This window comes from Gorilla gorilla, chromosome 13, assembly GCF_029281585.2.
Source record: "Gorilla gorilla gorilla isolate KB3781 chromosome 13, NHGRI_mGorGor1-v2.1_pri, whole genome shotgun sequence".
Lineage (NCBI taxonomy): Eukaryota > Metazoa > Chordata > Mammalia > Primates > Hominidae > Gorilla > Gorilla gorilla.
The window spans coordinates 118,871,344-118,889,014 of NC_073237.2; the positions used below are offsets into that span (position 1 = coordinate 118,871,344).

The window sequence follows — 17,671 nt, forward strand, 5'->3', positions numbered from 1 at the left end:
AGGTTGCTGGATGAAGCAAGAAGGTGTTCTGACTGCCTGGAGATCTGCCTGGGCATGGATCAGAGAGAGCCTCTGTGCACCAAGATCTCTGCACAGGAGGGGTGGAGGCAACTCAGGTTGCTGGATGAAGCAAGCAGGTGCTCTGACTGCCTAGAGATCTGTCTAAGCATGTAGCAGTGGGGTCTCCCTGCACCAGGATCTCTGCACAGGAGAATAGGGTGGGTCAGGCTGCTGATCCAGGTGAACAGGTGCTCTGAATGCCTGAAGATCTGCCTGGCTGTGGAGAAGGGAAGAGCCTCGCTGCACCAAGATCTATGTCCAGGAAGGGTTGGGCAGCTCATGCTGCTAGTCCGGACAAACAGGGACCCCAAATGCCTTGATTTCTGCCTGGAAGTGGAGCAGAGAGGGCCCTGCTGCACCACGATCTCAGGGGAGCAGGGTGGGGCTCCCATCAATGGCACACATAGATCAGTTTCAGGGCACCAAGCTGGCCTTGGCTGCAAGTGTTGCTGCCCAGGAGAAGCCACAGCTGTAGCAGCTCTCCTCCCACTGCAGGCTTGCAATAGGAGCACAATTATAGCACCTACTGCTGAAACACTTTCCATAGTTCTGGCTGTGGAGATCGTTACTGTGTTCCAGAGCAGGTGCTCCAATTTCTGGCCTTAGACTAAAATGCTTGCACAGCCACACTGTCAAAGAATAGCTGACTTTGTATGAACTTGGATTAAAAATGGCATCCTGCTCTCAGTCCTGGGTCTGGGAAAATGTCTGCAGTTTTTTTGGTGTGTTTTCCTCACAGTGTCTCCAAGCTTCTCCCCAAGTTAACTCCAGGGCTTGAGAGAAGCAAAATTGTCTCTCTCAGCCTGGGTTGCTCAGATCTCCAGTGGATAGGGGAGTCACAGAGGGAGGCTCTCTGCCTCTCTCACGTACTGGAGCTTTACTCACTTTTAGCAGCTGGATGCAGTCACAGGGTCCATTTGCCAGCATGCCCCTCTCTGGGATCTGGGGTGTCCTTCATGATTCTGGTGGATTCTCATTTTCCTTCTTGAATTAAAGTGCACGGAGTTGATCTGTATGTACTATCTTGCTATTTCCAAGTGGCTATGGCACTAGATTTAACATTTTTTAGATAAAGCAACTTCTGATTTCATGATATGGCCATGAGGAAAGATGACTAAAAGTGCAAGGGAGGTCAAGGTCATTGAAGATGAGGTCAAAGACTAAAGCTGTTATGATGGTGAATGGTTCACTTAAGCAGACGTTGAAGCTATCAAGTTGATAGCTAATTTGTAGGGGGAGAAGTCAACTGTGATCTAGGTGCCACCATCTGTAACAAAATAGGAGTCACTGAAGTTTGATCGTTGATGGTATAGGCTTTGACTTTTGAAAGTTTCTACAGTTTTGCTCAATACTGAAAAAAACTTTATGCAGAAAGATGTCTAATTACAGCATAATTTTAAGAGATAAGAATTAGTTACAGACTAGTTTCCATGAATAAGGGAAAGGTTAAGGGAACTATGATACATAGTCATTGGAAGTAATATTACATAGTCATTAAAATGAGGTTTATGAGAAACATAATTTTTGAAAGAACACAATAAAAATTATATATAGGCAGGTTTACAGTTATTTGCAAAAGGCAGATTATTATTTTTTAAAAACCTGCACATGCTCTGAAATGTTAATAAAAGCTATATTTTGCCGTTGGGATTAGAGGCATTTGTGTATTTTAAAAATATTTGTCTGCCATAACATTTATATAATCATGCATTTCTTTTATAAGTAATAAAGACATTGGACAGTTTTGTGAACCATTGTTGAATTTCATAGGAAAGACTATGGTCCAGGAAGAAAGTTTGTCCAAGGGTTGACAAACTTCAAGAAGAAGAAGGCAGCTGCCCCTGTAGACACTACTGCTGTGTCTTCTTGGTCTTTGTGCTGATTGCTCTTCTCCCAATCACCATCCACCACAGGCATTAAGCATCCTCACACAGGACCCTGAGAATCAAGGCACAAAACCTTCAATGGACAAGTTTCTGAAGCCTCAGGGAACAGTTCCTCTCCTCAAAATAAACTTCAGCCAACAAGCCCATGCTTATTCCTACTATAAAACAGTTTATATCTTACTGCTATATGAGGCCTTAGCCCTTCTTAATATGTGCCGAGAGAAAAGAAAGTAAGATTTTTTTTTCATTCATTCCTGAATGTTTAGACTTTAGTATTGGTCACATAGAGATCCACTTAAAAATGTTTACTGAGTTACAGAGAATGTAAGAACATTGTTTCCTGACAAATAGCCAATAATAAAAAATTATTATTAAGTTACAGAAGTTTAGTTTGTATTGCTCCAGAAGTCAACTCTAAACCAAGAATTAAGGGCAAGTAGTTTATTTGAGAATCAAAGGAAACAGCAATAGGAGAGTGGGAAAATAAGACAGGGAAAAGTGAGGAGTAAAGGAGGTCAACAAAATTATCACCTGGTAACTGAAGCTGATCCCACTGAGAAAACACTAGACTCCAACACACCTCAGATTTTTCCACCCTACAGGTGAGTGAGCTGGGGGATTTATGTATGAACTCCTGTCTGTTTGTAACCGAGGACTGATGGATATGGTAGTGGTGGATAGACAGAACAAATTCTCCAGCACTTCTAGCTTGCTATCTGTGTAAACAAACTGGGCCCCAGTGGCAAGAGAAAACCCTTAAGAAAGGAAATAAAAATTCTGATAGTTGAAGCTCTGGACAGAATGCACTGAAGCAGTAAGGTAAACAGTTATGAGTGGGGAGTTCTCATAGTCTGTGACATTCACGTCCTTCATTGTTCAGATCTATTCATGTCTTATTACAGATTCTTCCAGATGGTGGCCAACCTAATTTTCTTTAAAAAAAAAAATCACCAGAGAATTAGATGGGTGTAATGCAATTTATACTGCTTCAGTTGGTCTCAAGGCTGCAACTTAAATTCACCATCTCACTTCTCCACCATCCATCCTTGATTCCCCTTACTTTGTTCATTAGAACACGTACCTTGTTCCAGGACGCTTGTCTGGAGGGATCATGCAGACCTTCATCTCTGAGGATGCTGAGGCCTTGGAAGATCATGGTTGCTGCAAGAGCAGCCAATGGGCATGAAAACACCAAAAAGTGTTCCAGTGAATCCCTAGAATTCCAGACGTTTCTCTGCCTTCATTATGTAGCAGAACCTTCTCATGATAAGTTGTTAAGTAGGGTCAAGTAACCTGCCAACATAGTACTTTTTTTTTTTCTGCAGGTCTACTAACAGGAGGAATTCAAATGATTAAGCAGTAACCATATCTTTAGGCTTAGTGAAATCTTTACTGTGTTTCCTGGTAGGAGTATCCAGGATCTGGAATTCCAGTTCAGCAGAGCAAAAAGTTCAAGATACCAGAAGCATAAATGCCTCCAAGACAGTGATCAGGAAGTATGGTAAGAGGGGCCACTCCTTCCACTTTTCAGTTCCTAGTCTAAATGCATTCTTCTTATGGAGGACCTAATACCTTATAATGGTCATTGGTTCAAAGAACATATTGCATCTTGAAGAATAGTATTCCAACCCTCCAGGAGATCATCTACAGGTGGTTGTCTTAGTTGATTTTTTAAGAGGACATTCCAATATTCTGTCAAACCAATTTAAGTGATGTGGTATATGATAGGAGCAAAGAGCTTTATAGCTGTATATGCATTGTACCACCTCCTTCACAATGTGAGATGATGTCATGTGGGATATGATGATAAATGAGATCTTGAATAGTGGTAGTGGCTAAGGCATGGCGGAGGGAAAGGAAAATCCAAAACAAGAGTATCTGAAAATCCCAGTGAAGATGAATCATTGCACTCAGGTCTGAAAGGTGTTGAATGTAATTAACTTGTCCCAGTAACCATTTGGTCCCCCAGAAGGATAACAACATATTGAGGGCTCAGCATCTGTCTGAGCTGCTATTAGGTTAAACATTCAGCAGTGGCAGCAGCTAGTTCATCCATGGTGAGAGGAAGTCCATGCTGTTGGACTCATGCATAGCCTCTACCTCCACGGCCACAGGAACTTTACTGATGGATCCATTGTACACCACATTGGTGAAGGACAGAATGTGGTTAACCACCACTGGATAAATAATATTATTAATCTTTTTGTTCAGTGTCTTCTCTGAAGTGGATGCTTTCTGGTAGGCATTGACATAAGATATAAAAACCCATGTACTTTGTGTCCAGTCTCATAGGTTCATCCACTTTATTTTTCAAAAATACTCTATCTCTGAACTTCCACTCTTACTCCCTCCAGGCCCCTGACAAACAACTAAGTCATTCACCAACACCAAAGAATCCATGCATATCTTTACCTCAGGCCATTTACACAAGATATGACCAGGTATACTGCACAATAACTTTTTGAGCAGGGAGTATTTCCCTTGATCACAGTTGTTTAGAGCCACCCTGATCAGGTCTGAACTGGAAGAGAAGTCAATTTTTAGCTCCCACAAACATATATGGCCAGTCCGTCTATGAACCAAGCCCAGGACTTTTTTTCTCTTTTTCAATTAGTTGTATGGAAATCCTCATGAGGCCATAGGTAAGGGCTGAGGGACAGACTTCAATACAATGTAGTTAGATGATCTGGGGGTCCAGGCTACCTGTTTCTGAAGTTTACTTTTGCTGTCCAGACCTACTAAGGCCCCATGCCAAATTTGCTGCTGTGTCTATCTGACCTTACAACTTTTTGTGCCTGACAATTCTCAGGTTCTGTCACTGGATGTCCCATGGTTAGGCACTCTGCTCTGCTAAAGCCCAGTAGCTCCGTAGCAGTTCCTGGCTCCAGAAACACTGCTTTGCAACTCTTCTATTGGAGTTTACCAGAGGCTCCATATAATGCCACTATCTACCGTGGATACCTCTACCACCATGAGTTCTGCCCATTCAGATGATCCAATTAGATTCAGATGATCCAATTGGATTCAGGGATCCAATTAGTGGTCCCTTGTACCACTGTCTGAACCAGCTGCAGAATCTTATCTTCTTCTAGAGCTTACTTAAAGCTGGAAGTTTATCTAGTCATTTGATAAATTGGTCAGAGGAGTATTGTAAATGTGATGTGTGCTGTCTTCAAAATATGAAGAGGACTACCAAATGCTGTGCTTTTTTCTTAGTGGTAAGAGGTGTGAGATGTAATAACTTGTCCTTTGCTTTCCAGTGAGAATCATGTTTTTCAGCAGTCCTACTTTAAGTCCCCTTGTGACCACATACATGTCATTTCTCTGTCTGTAATGTGTCAGACTTTAGTCCAAGGTGTCTCCATCTGATCTATTGTATTTCAATCTGTCTAAACCCACCACAGGTACCTTTGTCTTTGCTTTACAGTCTACCCTGTCTATACTGCTTGCTTTCGTAGCTTCCTGTATCTGGCATCTGAGCTCCCTGCATCCTGTATCTGACTGTGTCTATTCAATCTGCCCACTTGCCATACAATGGAGTTGCCCTTCCCAGTGCACCAAGTGTCTGGCGTGTCCTTCCCAGAGCATCCAGTTCCTATAGCTAAACTATCTTACAGCCCACTTTGAGTTTGCTAAGCTGCTACTGGCCAATATTCTTTTAACCGTCTTCCCTGGGTTTTCCCTAGAATGCTGTTGGACTTCAATGATACTGAGTTGACAGAGTCTCCAAGTCCTTCTGCTCCAAGTTATATAAAGTTGTGGTAGTAAATACAGGGTCATCACACCTAGAAAGAAGCTGCCCACATATAAGCTCTCTCAGTCTGTTATCTGTTGTTATAACTGAATACCTGAGACTAAGTAATTTATAAAGAAAAAGAATTTATTTCTTGCAATTCTGGAGACTAAGTCGAAGGTCAAGAGGCTGCATCTTGTGAGGACCTTCTTGCTGGTGAGGACTCTGCAGAGTCTTGAGGCAGTTCAGGGCATCACATAATAAGGGGACTGAGTATGTTAGCTCAGGTTTCTCTTTCTCTTCTTACAAAGCTACCAGTCTCGCTGTCATGATAACCTATTAATCAATTAATCCATTAATCTGTGAATGGATAAATCCATTCATAAGGGCAGAGCCCTCAAGACCCAATCACCTCTTAAAGGGCCCACCTCTCGACACTGACACATTGGGGATTAAGTTTTAACATGAGTTTTGAAGGGGACACACATTCAAACCATAGCATAAACTTTGCTTTGTCTATGATGTCTTAGACCTAGGTATGAAAGAGGCCAAAATAAATCTTCAAACATTATTATCTCAAGCTATAAATACTTCTTTATTTGTCCTATATCCCTATATCTCTCACCCCTAAGAATCACGATTGGCATGATAAATGACCATTTTCCTCAAAAGATCAATTTCAGAGAACCTGAAGCTTTTCAATTTTGAGTCATTTTTTCTAGATTTTGTGTGTCAACTTGTTTTTTTTTCTATTTGCAAAGTTTGTTTTCTTTTGTTTTTGTTCATTTAGTTTTCTTTCCCTTCTCTTCCTTCTCTCCTTTTTTCATTTCTTCCTTGAAAACTATTTTTATTTGATATAACCATACCTAAGTTTGTCAATGAAACAATAAAACCTCAAAAAAGATGATGATCTCTGCCTCTTTCTCCTTCTGTATTTCCTCGTGTTCACCAGAGAGAAGAAACACAAGTCACTTCCTTTGGGCTACCTGGTGAGTAGGACTCAGTAAGATCCCTTGGAGTGGGATATGGTTCTACCTAAATTCTCAGAGCCCAGCAGTCATATGGGTTTCTATTTAAACATGATTGGAGTCGGTATTTTTTTTAACCTCCCTAGGATTTATCCAAAGTGTGATTAAGGCTAGAAAAACAGAGGGTAGAACAGAAGAGAGACTGAGGGTACTTTGAGATATTTTCTTTGTGTACTCACCCTCTAACGTTCCCAGGACAAATATCCTCCCACAGAATACCTTTCCCAGTGGAATCAACGGGAAAATTGGACAATTAATCCATGTTTTATGGATATCTTTAACTGGAGATTACCAGTTCAATCTCCTACTCCCTAGAGTTTTCTCCTTAGTTAGTTAAGCTCTTCGATTCACAGCTCTGGGGCTGTAAACAGGAATGAGTTTGCACTTGTAGCTTTTATTCTTGATGTCTGAGAAATGTCTAGGATCTTGGAAGCTGGTTTTTAGATCCCATAATGAGAACTTTAGGAACCCTTATCCAGCAAACATTGGATCATAAATGCAGGGAAGGTAAGCACTGGAGATGGAATGGGTATTTTTTCCCTCTCAGCAATAGATGAGTTTATAAGTGCATATAGACGAGGAAGAAACAGAAGGCAGCAGTTGGCATGGGGAGAAGAGATAGAGTGTAAAAAGACACACACAGAGAGACAGAGGAAGAGAGAGAAGGAAGGAACAGAGATATTGAGTGGCAGACACAGACAGGATGAGAGAAAGGGGCAAAAGGAGAAAAAGATGAACGAAGAGAGAGACTGACATACTGGAGGAATATTTTTCTGCCTTGGATCCTGACATAGAAAACCAGATCTGAACAGCACAGAATCCAAGCATTCCAAAGTCGTTTTGGTGTTTAAATCAGGAATTTTGGGAAGGCCTCCTACACTTTCAAAATGTGTCCTTCATTGGCTATAAAAATTATTCAACTGCCAACATTTGGGATAATTTTTCTTTGATGACAAGCATATTCCTCTCTGTTTACTCAGGACAACACAAATATGGTGCCTTATCTGTGGTAGGTTTCAAGGGTCTGGTTGTTGAATGAATGCATGTGCCTTATAAGGACAAACGTCTCTCCAAAGGAGTCACTTGTTTAGTTCCTGATGTTTGCTTGTGTCAGAACTGTCAGATAAGTCATGACCTTTGAAGCAATCAGAGGGCACCTGAAGATGAAAAGAAGAATGGAGTTAAAAAGGGTCATTAAAGGGGAAAATACTTAGGAGGCTGGGATTAGGGTAAACAAAGTCATCTCTTTATATCTTGCTGAACACTCAGTTATCCTCTTGCCATTGGCTTTGAGTCTTGGTAGGCTGCTGAGGGACTGGCACTTGGCTGCCTTATAAATTATCCAGCTTATCCCCAAATACAGTCTACACCAAGGCATTGCATTCAGCTGCTAGGCATCAGAATATAAGCTACTTATGTGGAGAACAAGCCTCTCTCCTGAATTTCCCTTTTGTCTTCCCTCCCTGGTAAGTAGTGCCTATTTCTCACTTGTCTGAATGAGAACTCCAGCAGTAGAATGATCATTTTCCCCCTGTGCTCATATGTGTTCTATGTTTGTGCTCTTGGTGCCAGCAGTTTGTATACTCAATTCCACAACTTTATCTAAGGAATCCACACCCAGAGTCCAGCAAAGGAATTGATATGAATAATTTTCTCCTGCGTGTAAAAGGACGTAAATTCCTCTGGCTCCTCTCTGGGTAGATTTGCATTTTGTCTTTAATTGTGGCAGGAGGGAAACCAATATTTGCTGAGCACTATGCAAGCAAATGTACTAGGGGTTTCAAATATGTCATCTCACTTCATCTTCCAATAACCTTATGGGGTATAATTGCATCCTGTTTAAAGATCTTCATCTTTCTGAGATTCGCAAGAGTTAAGAGACCTGCTATGGACAAAAATGCCACAATCAAAGTTTTATGATGACCAAGCCTATCTTATTCCAAAATCTGTGGCTTTCTCTCTAGTCTCACATTGCCTTCAAAGTGGGGGTAGAGGACAGAGAGGGAGGGAGGGAGAGTGAGGGGGGGAGGGGGGGGAGAGAGAGAGAGGAGAAGGAGAAGAAGGAGAAGGGGAAGAAGAAGAAGAAGTAGGAGAAGGAGGAGGAGGAGGAGAAGGAGAAGATTAGGAAAAGGAAGATGCTTGAGCCTAGCACACTTTGAACACTGTGTTTACTGACCTCAATATATATGTTAGGGTGGGGATGTCTTTAGGGAGTTAGGATGAGGTCTATATAGCTAGATTTAAAAACTGAAAGATTTGAAACCTGCCACCGACTTGTCTTCTGCTGAATTTTTGCTCTAGGCCAGAAGCTCATTGGATGGATAAGAGCCCTCTCTAACTCTCTGCCTTTTCTTATTAAAGGAAATTTTATTAAAGGAATATTCCTTATTAAAGGAATATTGAAATTTGTAGGAGAGGGATGGCATAGAGTCTCATTTATGATTAGTGACAAATGCTTCCAATGAGATAGCAGCCTTATTTCCCTACTGGTTAGGTAAGGATTAGCTCTGCTGAGTGATTGCTTTGTTTTGCTGGATGCAAGATGGAAGTTGGGGAAGGACACATGGATTTTGTTGCATTCTGGTCCCTAGATAATCAGAATATTTGGATATACCTGAAGTCTTTCCAATGCTGATGTATCAGTTTTCTATTACTGCTTTAACAAATTACCACAAGCTTAGTGCTTTAGAAAAACCTCACAAATGTTATTATATCACAGTTCTGGAGGTCAGAAGTCTAAAATGGGTATCACTGGGTTAAAACTGAAGAGGTTGGCATTTCTTCGAGAGGTTCTAGAGCATAATCTTGTTTTCTTGCTTTTTTCTAGCTTGTAGAGTCCACTTGCATTCCTTATCTCATGGCCCCTTCCTTCATCCTCTGAGCCAACAACGTAACATCTTCGAATACGTCTCTGATTCTGACTCTTCTGTGTCTTCTTCCACATTTAAGGGACTCATTATCACATTGGGCCAACCCAGATAATCCAGGATAAGCTCCCCATTTTAAAGTCAGCTGATTAGCAACCTTAATTCCATCTACAACCTTAATCCCGCCTTGGAATGCACCACAGCAGATTTATAGGTTCTGGAGATTAGGATGTGGACATCTTTGGGGGTTCTTATTCTGCTTACCACAGCTGACTAGCAGTTGTTGTGTTTTAAGATGACAGGAGTACCCAAGAGGGAGCTGAAAACTTGGAGTACACTTAAAATCTCACTTCTTTTGCCATCTTTTGATAATAACCTTCACAGTTTGTTATGGGATGAGTGTTATTGCCTAGGGAGGAAAGGGAGACTGGATTGGAAAAGAACTAGAAAATGCATACTTTGAATATAATTTAAGATAATGTCACTTAAACTGCTTTGTGTTGACAGTAAACAATAAAGCATAAATAAATTTCCCTAAAATATTTTCTCATAGCCAGTCTGGTCTTTACTTTCTCAACATGCCAGGGAATCACAAGAAATCCACAACCACCAAGGGGAAGAAGTCTAAATGACGTTAAATGGAAATGTGCCTTCCCACAAGATTGGAACAGAGAGGTTGGCAAGGGTGAGGGGAAAGGGAGGGCAGGAAAGAAATGGGAAATGTAGGAGAGATGCAGGTTTTGCAGGGCCTTTAAGCCATATTAAGGTTGTTACACTCTAATCTTAAAGGTCAATGGGAATCCTTTGAGAATTTTTAGACAGGGAAGTCATGTTGAAAGGTAGTTTAAAAAAAGATCTCCAAGACTGAAGTAGAGAAAATGAATTGATACAATCCCTAATTTCTTAGGAACCCTCTACATAATTGAAACAAATAAAAATGTATGCATAATGATAACTGTTCTAATGAGAACACATGGACACAGGGAGGGGAACAACACACACTGGGGCCTGTCGGGGGGTGCGGGAGGAAGAGCATCAGGATAAATAGCTAATGCATGTGGGGCTTAATACCTAGGTGATGGATTGATAGATGCAGCAAACCACCGTGGCACACATTTACCTGTGTAACAAACCTGCATGTCCTGCACATGTACCCCAGAACTTAAATTAGGAATACTATTCTTGACATACTTTTATTTGAAAAGGCCACCTCTCATCTGAAATTTAACAATGGCTGGTGAAGTCAGATCTTCTAATGGTTGCTGTACCATGACTGATGGCTTGGAATACTCGCCACATTAACTTTTGGGAGCAGTAACTTGGCTGAAACACCTTTCTCCACAGCCTAGTCCTCAGTCCCACAGGTGCAAGATTTATGTTTTGTTATCGAACCAAGAAATGCTGACTCTCAGTAACATTTGCCTCAATGCTTTTTTCTAGTTTTCTTACATAACATATTAGGAAAAATATGAGAAGCAGGTTAAATTTTGCACTTTCTGAAATAAAGCATATATATATATATATATATATATATGTATTTTTAAGTTCTGGGGTACATGTGCAGGATGTGCAGGTTTGTTACATAGGTAAACCTGTGCCATGGTGGTTTGTTGTACCTATCATCCCATCGCCTAGGCGTTAAGCCCAGAATGCATTATATATTTTTTCTGATGCTCTTCCTCCCCACAGACCCCCGATAGGCCCCAGTGTGTGTTGTTCTTCTCCCTGTGTCTATGTTAAAACGTACATCTTTTAATATGACTGCTAAAAATGATAATTTCAGAGCCTCTAATATTCTCAAGCATTCTTCATTTCCATCAGAGGGCAAAGGAGTATGAGCCTTGAGAACCAGAGCAGCGTGTCCGAGTTCCTCCTCCTGGGCCTCCCCATCCGGCCAGAGCAGCAGGCTGTGTTCTTCACCCTGTTCCTGGGCATGTACCTGACCACGGTGCTGGGGAACCTGCTCATCATGCTGCTCATCCAGCTGGACTCTCACCTTCACACCCCCATGTACTTCTTCTTCAGCCACTTGGCCCTCACTGACATCTCCTTTTCATCTGTCACTGTCCCTAAGATGCTGATGGACATGCGGACTAAGTACAAATCGATCCTCTATGAGGAATGCATTTCTCAGATGTATTTTTTTATATTTTTTACTGACCTGGACAGCTTCCTTATTACATCAATGGCATATGACCGATATGTTGCCATATGTCACCCTCTCCACTACACTGTCATCATGAGGGAAGAGTTCTGTGTCTTCTTAGTGGCTGTATCTTGGATTCTGTCTTGTGCCAGCTCCCTCTCTCACACCGTTCTCCTGACCCAGCTGTCTTTCTGTGCTGCGAACACCATCCCCCATGTCTTCTGTGACCTTGCTGCCCTGCTCAAGCTGTCCTGCTCAGATATCTTCCTCAATGAGCTGGTCATGTTCACAGTAGGGGTGGTGGTCATTACCCTGCCATTCATGTGTATCCTGGTATCATATGGTTACATTGGGGCCACCATCCTGGGGGTCCCTTCAACCAAAGGGATCCACAAAGCATTGTCCACATGTGGCTCCCATCTCTCTGTGGTGTCTCTCTATTATGGGTCAATATTTGGCCAGTACCTTTTCCCGACTGTAAGCAGTTCTATTGACAAGGATGTCATTGTGGCTCTCATGTACACGGTGGTCACACCCACGTTGAACCCCTTTATCTACAGCCTTAGGAACAGGGACATGAAAGAAGCCCTTGGGAAACTCTTCAGTAGAGCAACATTTTTCTCTTGGTGACATCTGACTTTTTAAAAAATTAGAATCTCATTTTGGTTTATCTCATGTATTTGATTTTCCATTTGAATATGTCTCAAAACATTTTATGTCCTGAAGCCCTAAGACAAATGTTAACATGTTGAATGTAATTGGTAAATATTTGTTGACCAGAATTCCATTCTCTTATTAACAATGTTATTCTTTATAGTTTTTGATCAGTGAATGCCAAATTTTATTATTTATTTCTGCAACTTGGAGAAGGGACATAATAATGCAATAATATACAGTTTTCTTATCCCTTATTTGAGGAGATGTTTGGAGACATATATATTTTTGGCCTATAATCCCAGGCTTTAACACAACATAGAATTGAAAGAATTAGCTGTATTATTTTACTATTCTCTCTAATGTAGACTGAGTGGTATCATTAGTGAAGTAGTGCTTCATACCAGTCTCCTTGGAAATATAACCAAATTCAAGTGCTAACTCTTGGAAAGCATCATTTTCCTAAAAGTGCCACTCCAGATTCAGCACTGACTGTCTTTCATGAAGGATAGTCCTGTCTTCCAAATGAAGAATGAAAAGTAACACTTCTCAAATGTTAGGGTACATGAGAATTTCTGGAAAGATTGTCAAAACTCAGATTCCTTTGATCTACCACTACAAATTATGATCTAGTAGAATTTTGGGTGAGGTCTAAGAATTTGCATTCCTAACAAGCTGCCACGTGAAACAATGCTGTAGAATGTTTACTAAATCTTGGAAGTTGTGGGACACACATTTATAACACCTCATCTGAATTCTGGTAGTAGATGGGATGAAACAAGAGACACCTTAAGTTATTTCAGTAATAGAGAAATCAGTGATTCATGTTGATATTTTTGGATTAACTCTAGCTGTGGTAAATTCCTCTCCCCAGTCTCTAAATTATCTCATTTGTATATAATATAGAAATACCCAGCTACTCCATATCATGGTTTGTATCAGCACACCAACCTATATATGTAATGAAAATGAAGCCAAAGTTTGGAAAAAAACTACATCCAGTGTCCATCTGTGACTTCTTGTTTCCATTAAGCCTCGTGGAATTTCAGTGTGCCATGTAACTTTTCTAATGTCACTCAAAATGCTCTGATTTTCCTTGAAAGATTGGGGCAGGTTCACGTGATCTATAATAACTCTAACAACATATTTTCATATTTCTGAACTAACTGAAACAATTATTTCACACACGATGCACATTAAATTGTATATTGGTTAGAAAACACTAGATGATTTCAGAAAAACTATAACCCCACAAAGGGACACAAGTTCTTGGCAGAATATTGAACAATTTTATGTTAAATGGTGTCATTCATTTATAAATGGCTCACTTCATTTGCCATGTTTTTTGACATATCCCATAAAATAGCATTTGTTGTGGATCCAAGCCATGTTATTATTATTTTTACCCCAGTCTTTTTATCCGCTCTTGTTGTTACATTGGCTCTATGCAAAATGCAATATGTTTACTCAATTTTATACATAAAGATAAGGCTAATTACTACGTAAGCAGTAACTGGGATGGCATTGGTGATGGCTTAAACTGGAGTCTGAGATGGGAGGATAGAAATACTTGTGCATTTTGAAGGAGTTTGATATTTGATCTATGTGTGGAATATTGCAGTAGCAACTTCCCTGTTATTCAGCTAATTTCATTCCATAACCTTTCACCTAGGCTTTGGGTGGGTGAAAACAATCTGGCATTGTTGCCTGTGTTTCCACAGAGTTCAACCTGAACTTCCGTTGTTCATGTATTTTCACAAGCATTTTTTTTAAATTTTACTTTAAGTTCTGGGATACATGTGCTGAATGTGCAGGTTTGTTACATAGGTATACATGTACCATGGTGGTTTGCTGCATGTATCAACCGGTCATTTGGTTTTAAGCCCCGCATGTATTAGATATTTGTCCTAATGCTGTCCCTCCCCTTGCTCCCCACCCCCCGACAGGCCCTGGTGTGTGATGTTCCCCTCCCTGGGTCCATGTGCTCTCATCATTCAACTCCCACTTATGATTCACGAGCATTTTCACAGTTGTGTCTCCTCTTTTCAAAAGGGCAAGCCGCAGACACTAAGGAATTAAGACAATGCAGCACATTAAAGATGATGCTTTTGAAGATATTAAAGTAGCCTTGATCCGACAGCTCACAAAAGAGATGATTTTAAGGCATTTCATAGTCTTTAATAAAATTTCACAGTGAATAAAATAAAACACCTTAAGTAGATATGTATGTATAGATGTGCATAGACGTAGAAATGCAAACATGGTGACAGTAAATTATCACAGAAAATGAAAGCTATAAAGTACTATAAAATAAATCCCATTATGTACACAGACATGTTTATGAATAAGTCATTTTATTTTTCATTTTATTATTATTTTTTAATTTCAACTTTTGTTTGACATTCGTGGGGTGCATGTCCAGGTTTGTTACATGGGTATATTGCATGATGCTGAGGTTTGGGCTACAAATGATATATCATCACCCAGACAGTGAGCGTAGTACCCAATAGCTGGTTTTTCAACCTTTCTCTAGTAGTCTTCAGTGTCTATTGCTCTCATCTTTATGTCCACGTGTACCTAATGTTTAGCTCCCACTTATAAGTGAGAACATGCAGTATTTGGTTTTCTGTTTCTGTGTTAATTTGCTTAGGATAATGGCCTCCAGTTACATCCATGTTGCTGCAAAGGACATGATTTCATTCTTTTTGATGCCTTCGTAGTATTCCATGGTGTACTACATTTTCTTTATCCAGTGCACCATTGATAAACACCTAAGTTGATTCCATGTCTTTGCTATTGTGAATAGTGAAAATGCCCTCTTAGAAGGATAAAAAATGAATCATGAAAGGATGAGATACTTTGACTTTCTCCTTTGTTTTCATGTTTATATTATTTGTATTTCCATCATAAAGAGGAATTAGTTTTATAAGCAGCAAACCAAAAAAGAATTTTCATTTGAGAGAAAAATCCCTATAGACATCTCAATCTAACATCTAACCAGGGGAAACCAGAATCTGGCAGGGGAGGTCTTTCCCCATCTCTTTTTGGACTTAAATTCACAGGGCCTGACACTCTTCCTAAGGACAGAGATTCCTTGCAGTCTGCCCTTAGAGCCACTTGCCTCAGAATTTTCTGGCCCCAGATCTCATGAATGAGTATCTCCGCAGGTGGAGCTGGGACCTGATCTTTAACAAGCTCCCCAGGTGATTTTGATGAACATCAAAGTTTAGAGACCACTGCCCGAGGGCATCTCTCCTGGGGAGAGTAGCAGGAAAACTGAGCAATTAATGCATGTTTATTTAATGCAAGTCTCTAACCGTGAGCTTTGTGCCCTGTCCCCTTGTGTCCTCTCCCTGGTGGGTAGAATAGACTTGTTACCTCTCCATTTCTGAAACCTGTAAATTGAGAAGAGTAAGCTCCAGGTTCATGACTTCTTTCTCCGATGTCAGTGAGGTTTAGGACCACAGAATTCGGAGGCTAGCTCTGGTCCTTTGGTCTCCTAGAAAGAAGCTGAGAAACCAGTCCATACTCCCAGGAATGACTTGAGCATAAAGTTCAGATCAGGACTGGGTATCCTTCTCCAGGAGCAGGTGTGTGTGTGTGTGTGTGTGTGTATACGGGTGCTCAGCATTTCTCTGTGCTCTTCTGGAGTCATTTTTTATTCCCAGTTCCTAAAGACAGGGATGCAACAATCACCACTGGTGCTCAGCATTTCTCTGTGCTCTTCTGGAGTCATTTTTTATTCCCAGTTCCTAAAGACAGGGATGCAACAATCACCACCGGTGCTCAGCATTTCTCTGTGCTCTTCTGGAGTCATTTTTTATTCCCAGTTCCTAAAGACAGGGATGCAACAATCACCACCGGCCAATGACTGTCATGTCTTTAACCCCACGTTGTGGGTGATGAGGGATAGGGCCAGCTGGCTACATAAATTGGTGGGCATATCCTCAAAATCCAAGCTAGGGGTCTCATCTCATCATTCATGTTCTAGATATTAGAATGTGGGCTTATTTACTGCATACAGTGTTAGAGAGCCCTCTGTAATATTTCTTTCCAAAGTCCCTGATCATTTCCTTCCCTTTAGACAGCACAGCTACTTTCTGAAAGTGTATTTGAAGGACATGTTTAGCTAGAGAGCTTTGGGTCCTTTCTTCTTTTGTGTAGCATCCATACTGCATCTTCTTATTACAATCTGCTTGATAATTTCCTGCCTGTAATCTGTAGTGTATTCTTAAACCTTCATCAGAGGCAGCAAACTTTGAGCCCAGGCAGCATCTACTACCCCAGTAATTTTTGCCTGGTTTGCACTGAATATAAGACACTGAGTTTGTTCCCTAGAGGTCTTTGCACTTTATTTTAATGGAAACAATGTCTTCTCATATACGACACCTTCTATGGATGAGGTGTTTTTATAGACCTTACCTTATTTAATTTTTACTATAATTCAGGGATTATGTTCACAATTCTAGAGAGGAAAAGCTGAGGCTCCTAAGATGTGCACTACCTTGCCCAAAGACATACAACTTTGATTTGAATCCCTTCTGTCTGACTTCAAAACCTGTGCTTTGTCTTCTACTATAATACATAACCTCACTGTAAAGGAAATATCAGTTATCAGCAAGCAGTAGTTGAGGTTTTAGTGATCAAGAGGCTGAATGTGGTGGAGTGGAGTCCATACATGGTCTTTACATAGAATTTATGCAGATAGAAATAGGCATGGCTGAATTGGATTCAGGGGACTTTATCAAAATCCTAAATCCCATGGATTAAATAGATTTACAAGTTCAGGAAGGAGTCATCTAATTGATATAGCATGAGAGAAACCAGAAGAGAATGGAGAAGGAGAGGGAGAAGTCCAGAATAGTGAGATACCTGAGCCATCATTCTCTAGGGTGTGGTTGGATGCTGCCTTTCTGCCCAACTTCATTATTGCGGTTTCTGGCCTTTGCCTGCATCAGGTCACGATCTCATGATGAAGTGGCCTTGTGGCGCCTGAACTCTGCCAGTATCTGCCTGTTGAAAGGAGTGGGCAATCAGGAGGGAGAAATAAAGGAGACTCAGGAAATGGCAGGTGAGAAACTAATATAAATTGGTTCAGATTGTATGCAGTCATTCTTCACAAATGTTTTCTTATTAATATTCACAATATTCTCATGACTTAGGCTCATAGTCTCGTCTCCAGATTAGAGATGAGAAAACTGAAGCTCAGGCCAACTGGATCACTTCCCCAGAACTCACAAATATGAAGATATGAAGTGATGTTGCCAGGACTTGAATCTAGGGCTAATTGCAATGCT

At 40.8% G+C, this 17,671-nt stretch overlaps 1 protein-coding gene across 25 annotated transcripts in view; it reads left to right on the forward strand.

Annotated features, from left to right (window-relative positions):
• LOC101135678 (olfactory receptor 1J2) overlaps positions 1–17,671 on the forward strand; it is a 142,581-nt gene that overhangs the window by 36,974 nt on the left and 87,936 nt on the right. For 9 of the 25 annotated variants that reach the window (XM_063696759.1, XM_063696755.1, XM_063696756.1 and 6 more), the window contains 3 exons: positions 3,355–3,447; positions 6,632–6,668; positions 11,396–14,705. The exons of 1 other annotated variant lie outside the window; for it this stretch is intronic. In XM_063696759.1, the coding sequence (XP_063552829.1) occupies positions 11,409–12,350 (942 nt within the window). In that variant the 5' untranslated portion in view covers positions 3,355–3,447; positions 6,632–6,668; positions 11,396–11,408 and the 3' untranslated portion in view covers positions 12,351–14,705. Of the gene's footprint in view, positions 1–3,271; positions 3,448–6,631; positions 6,669–11,395; positions 14,706–17,671 lie in introns of those variants that run through there. 15 more of the 25 variants (XR_010130355.1, XR_010130348.1, XR_010130349.1 and 12 more) reach the window with 5 other exon arrangements.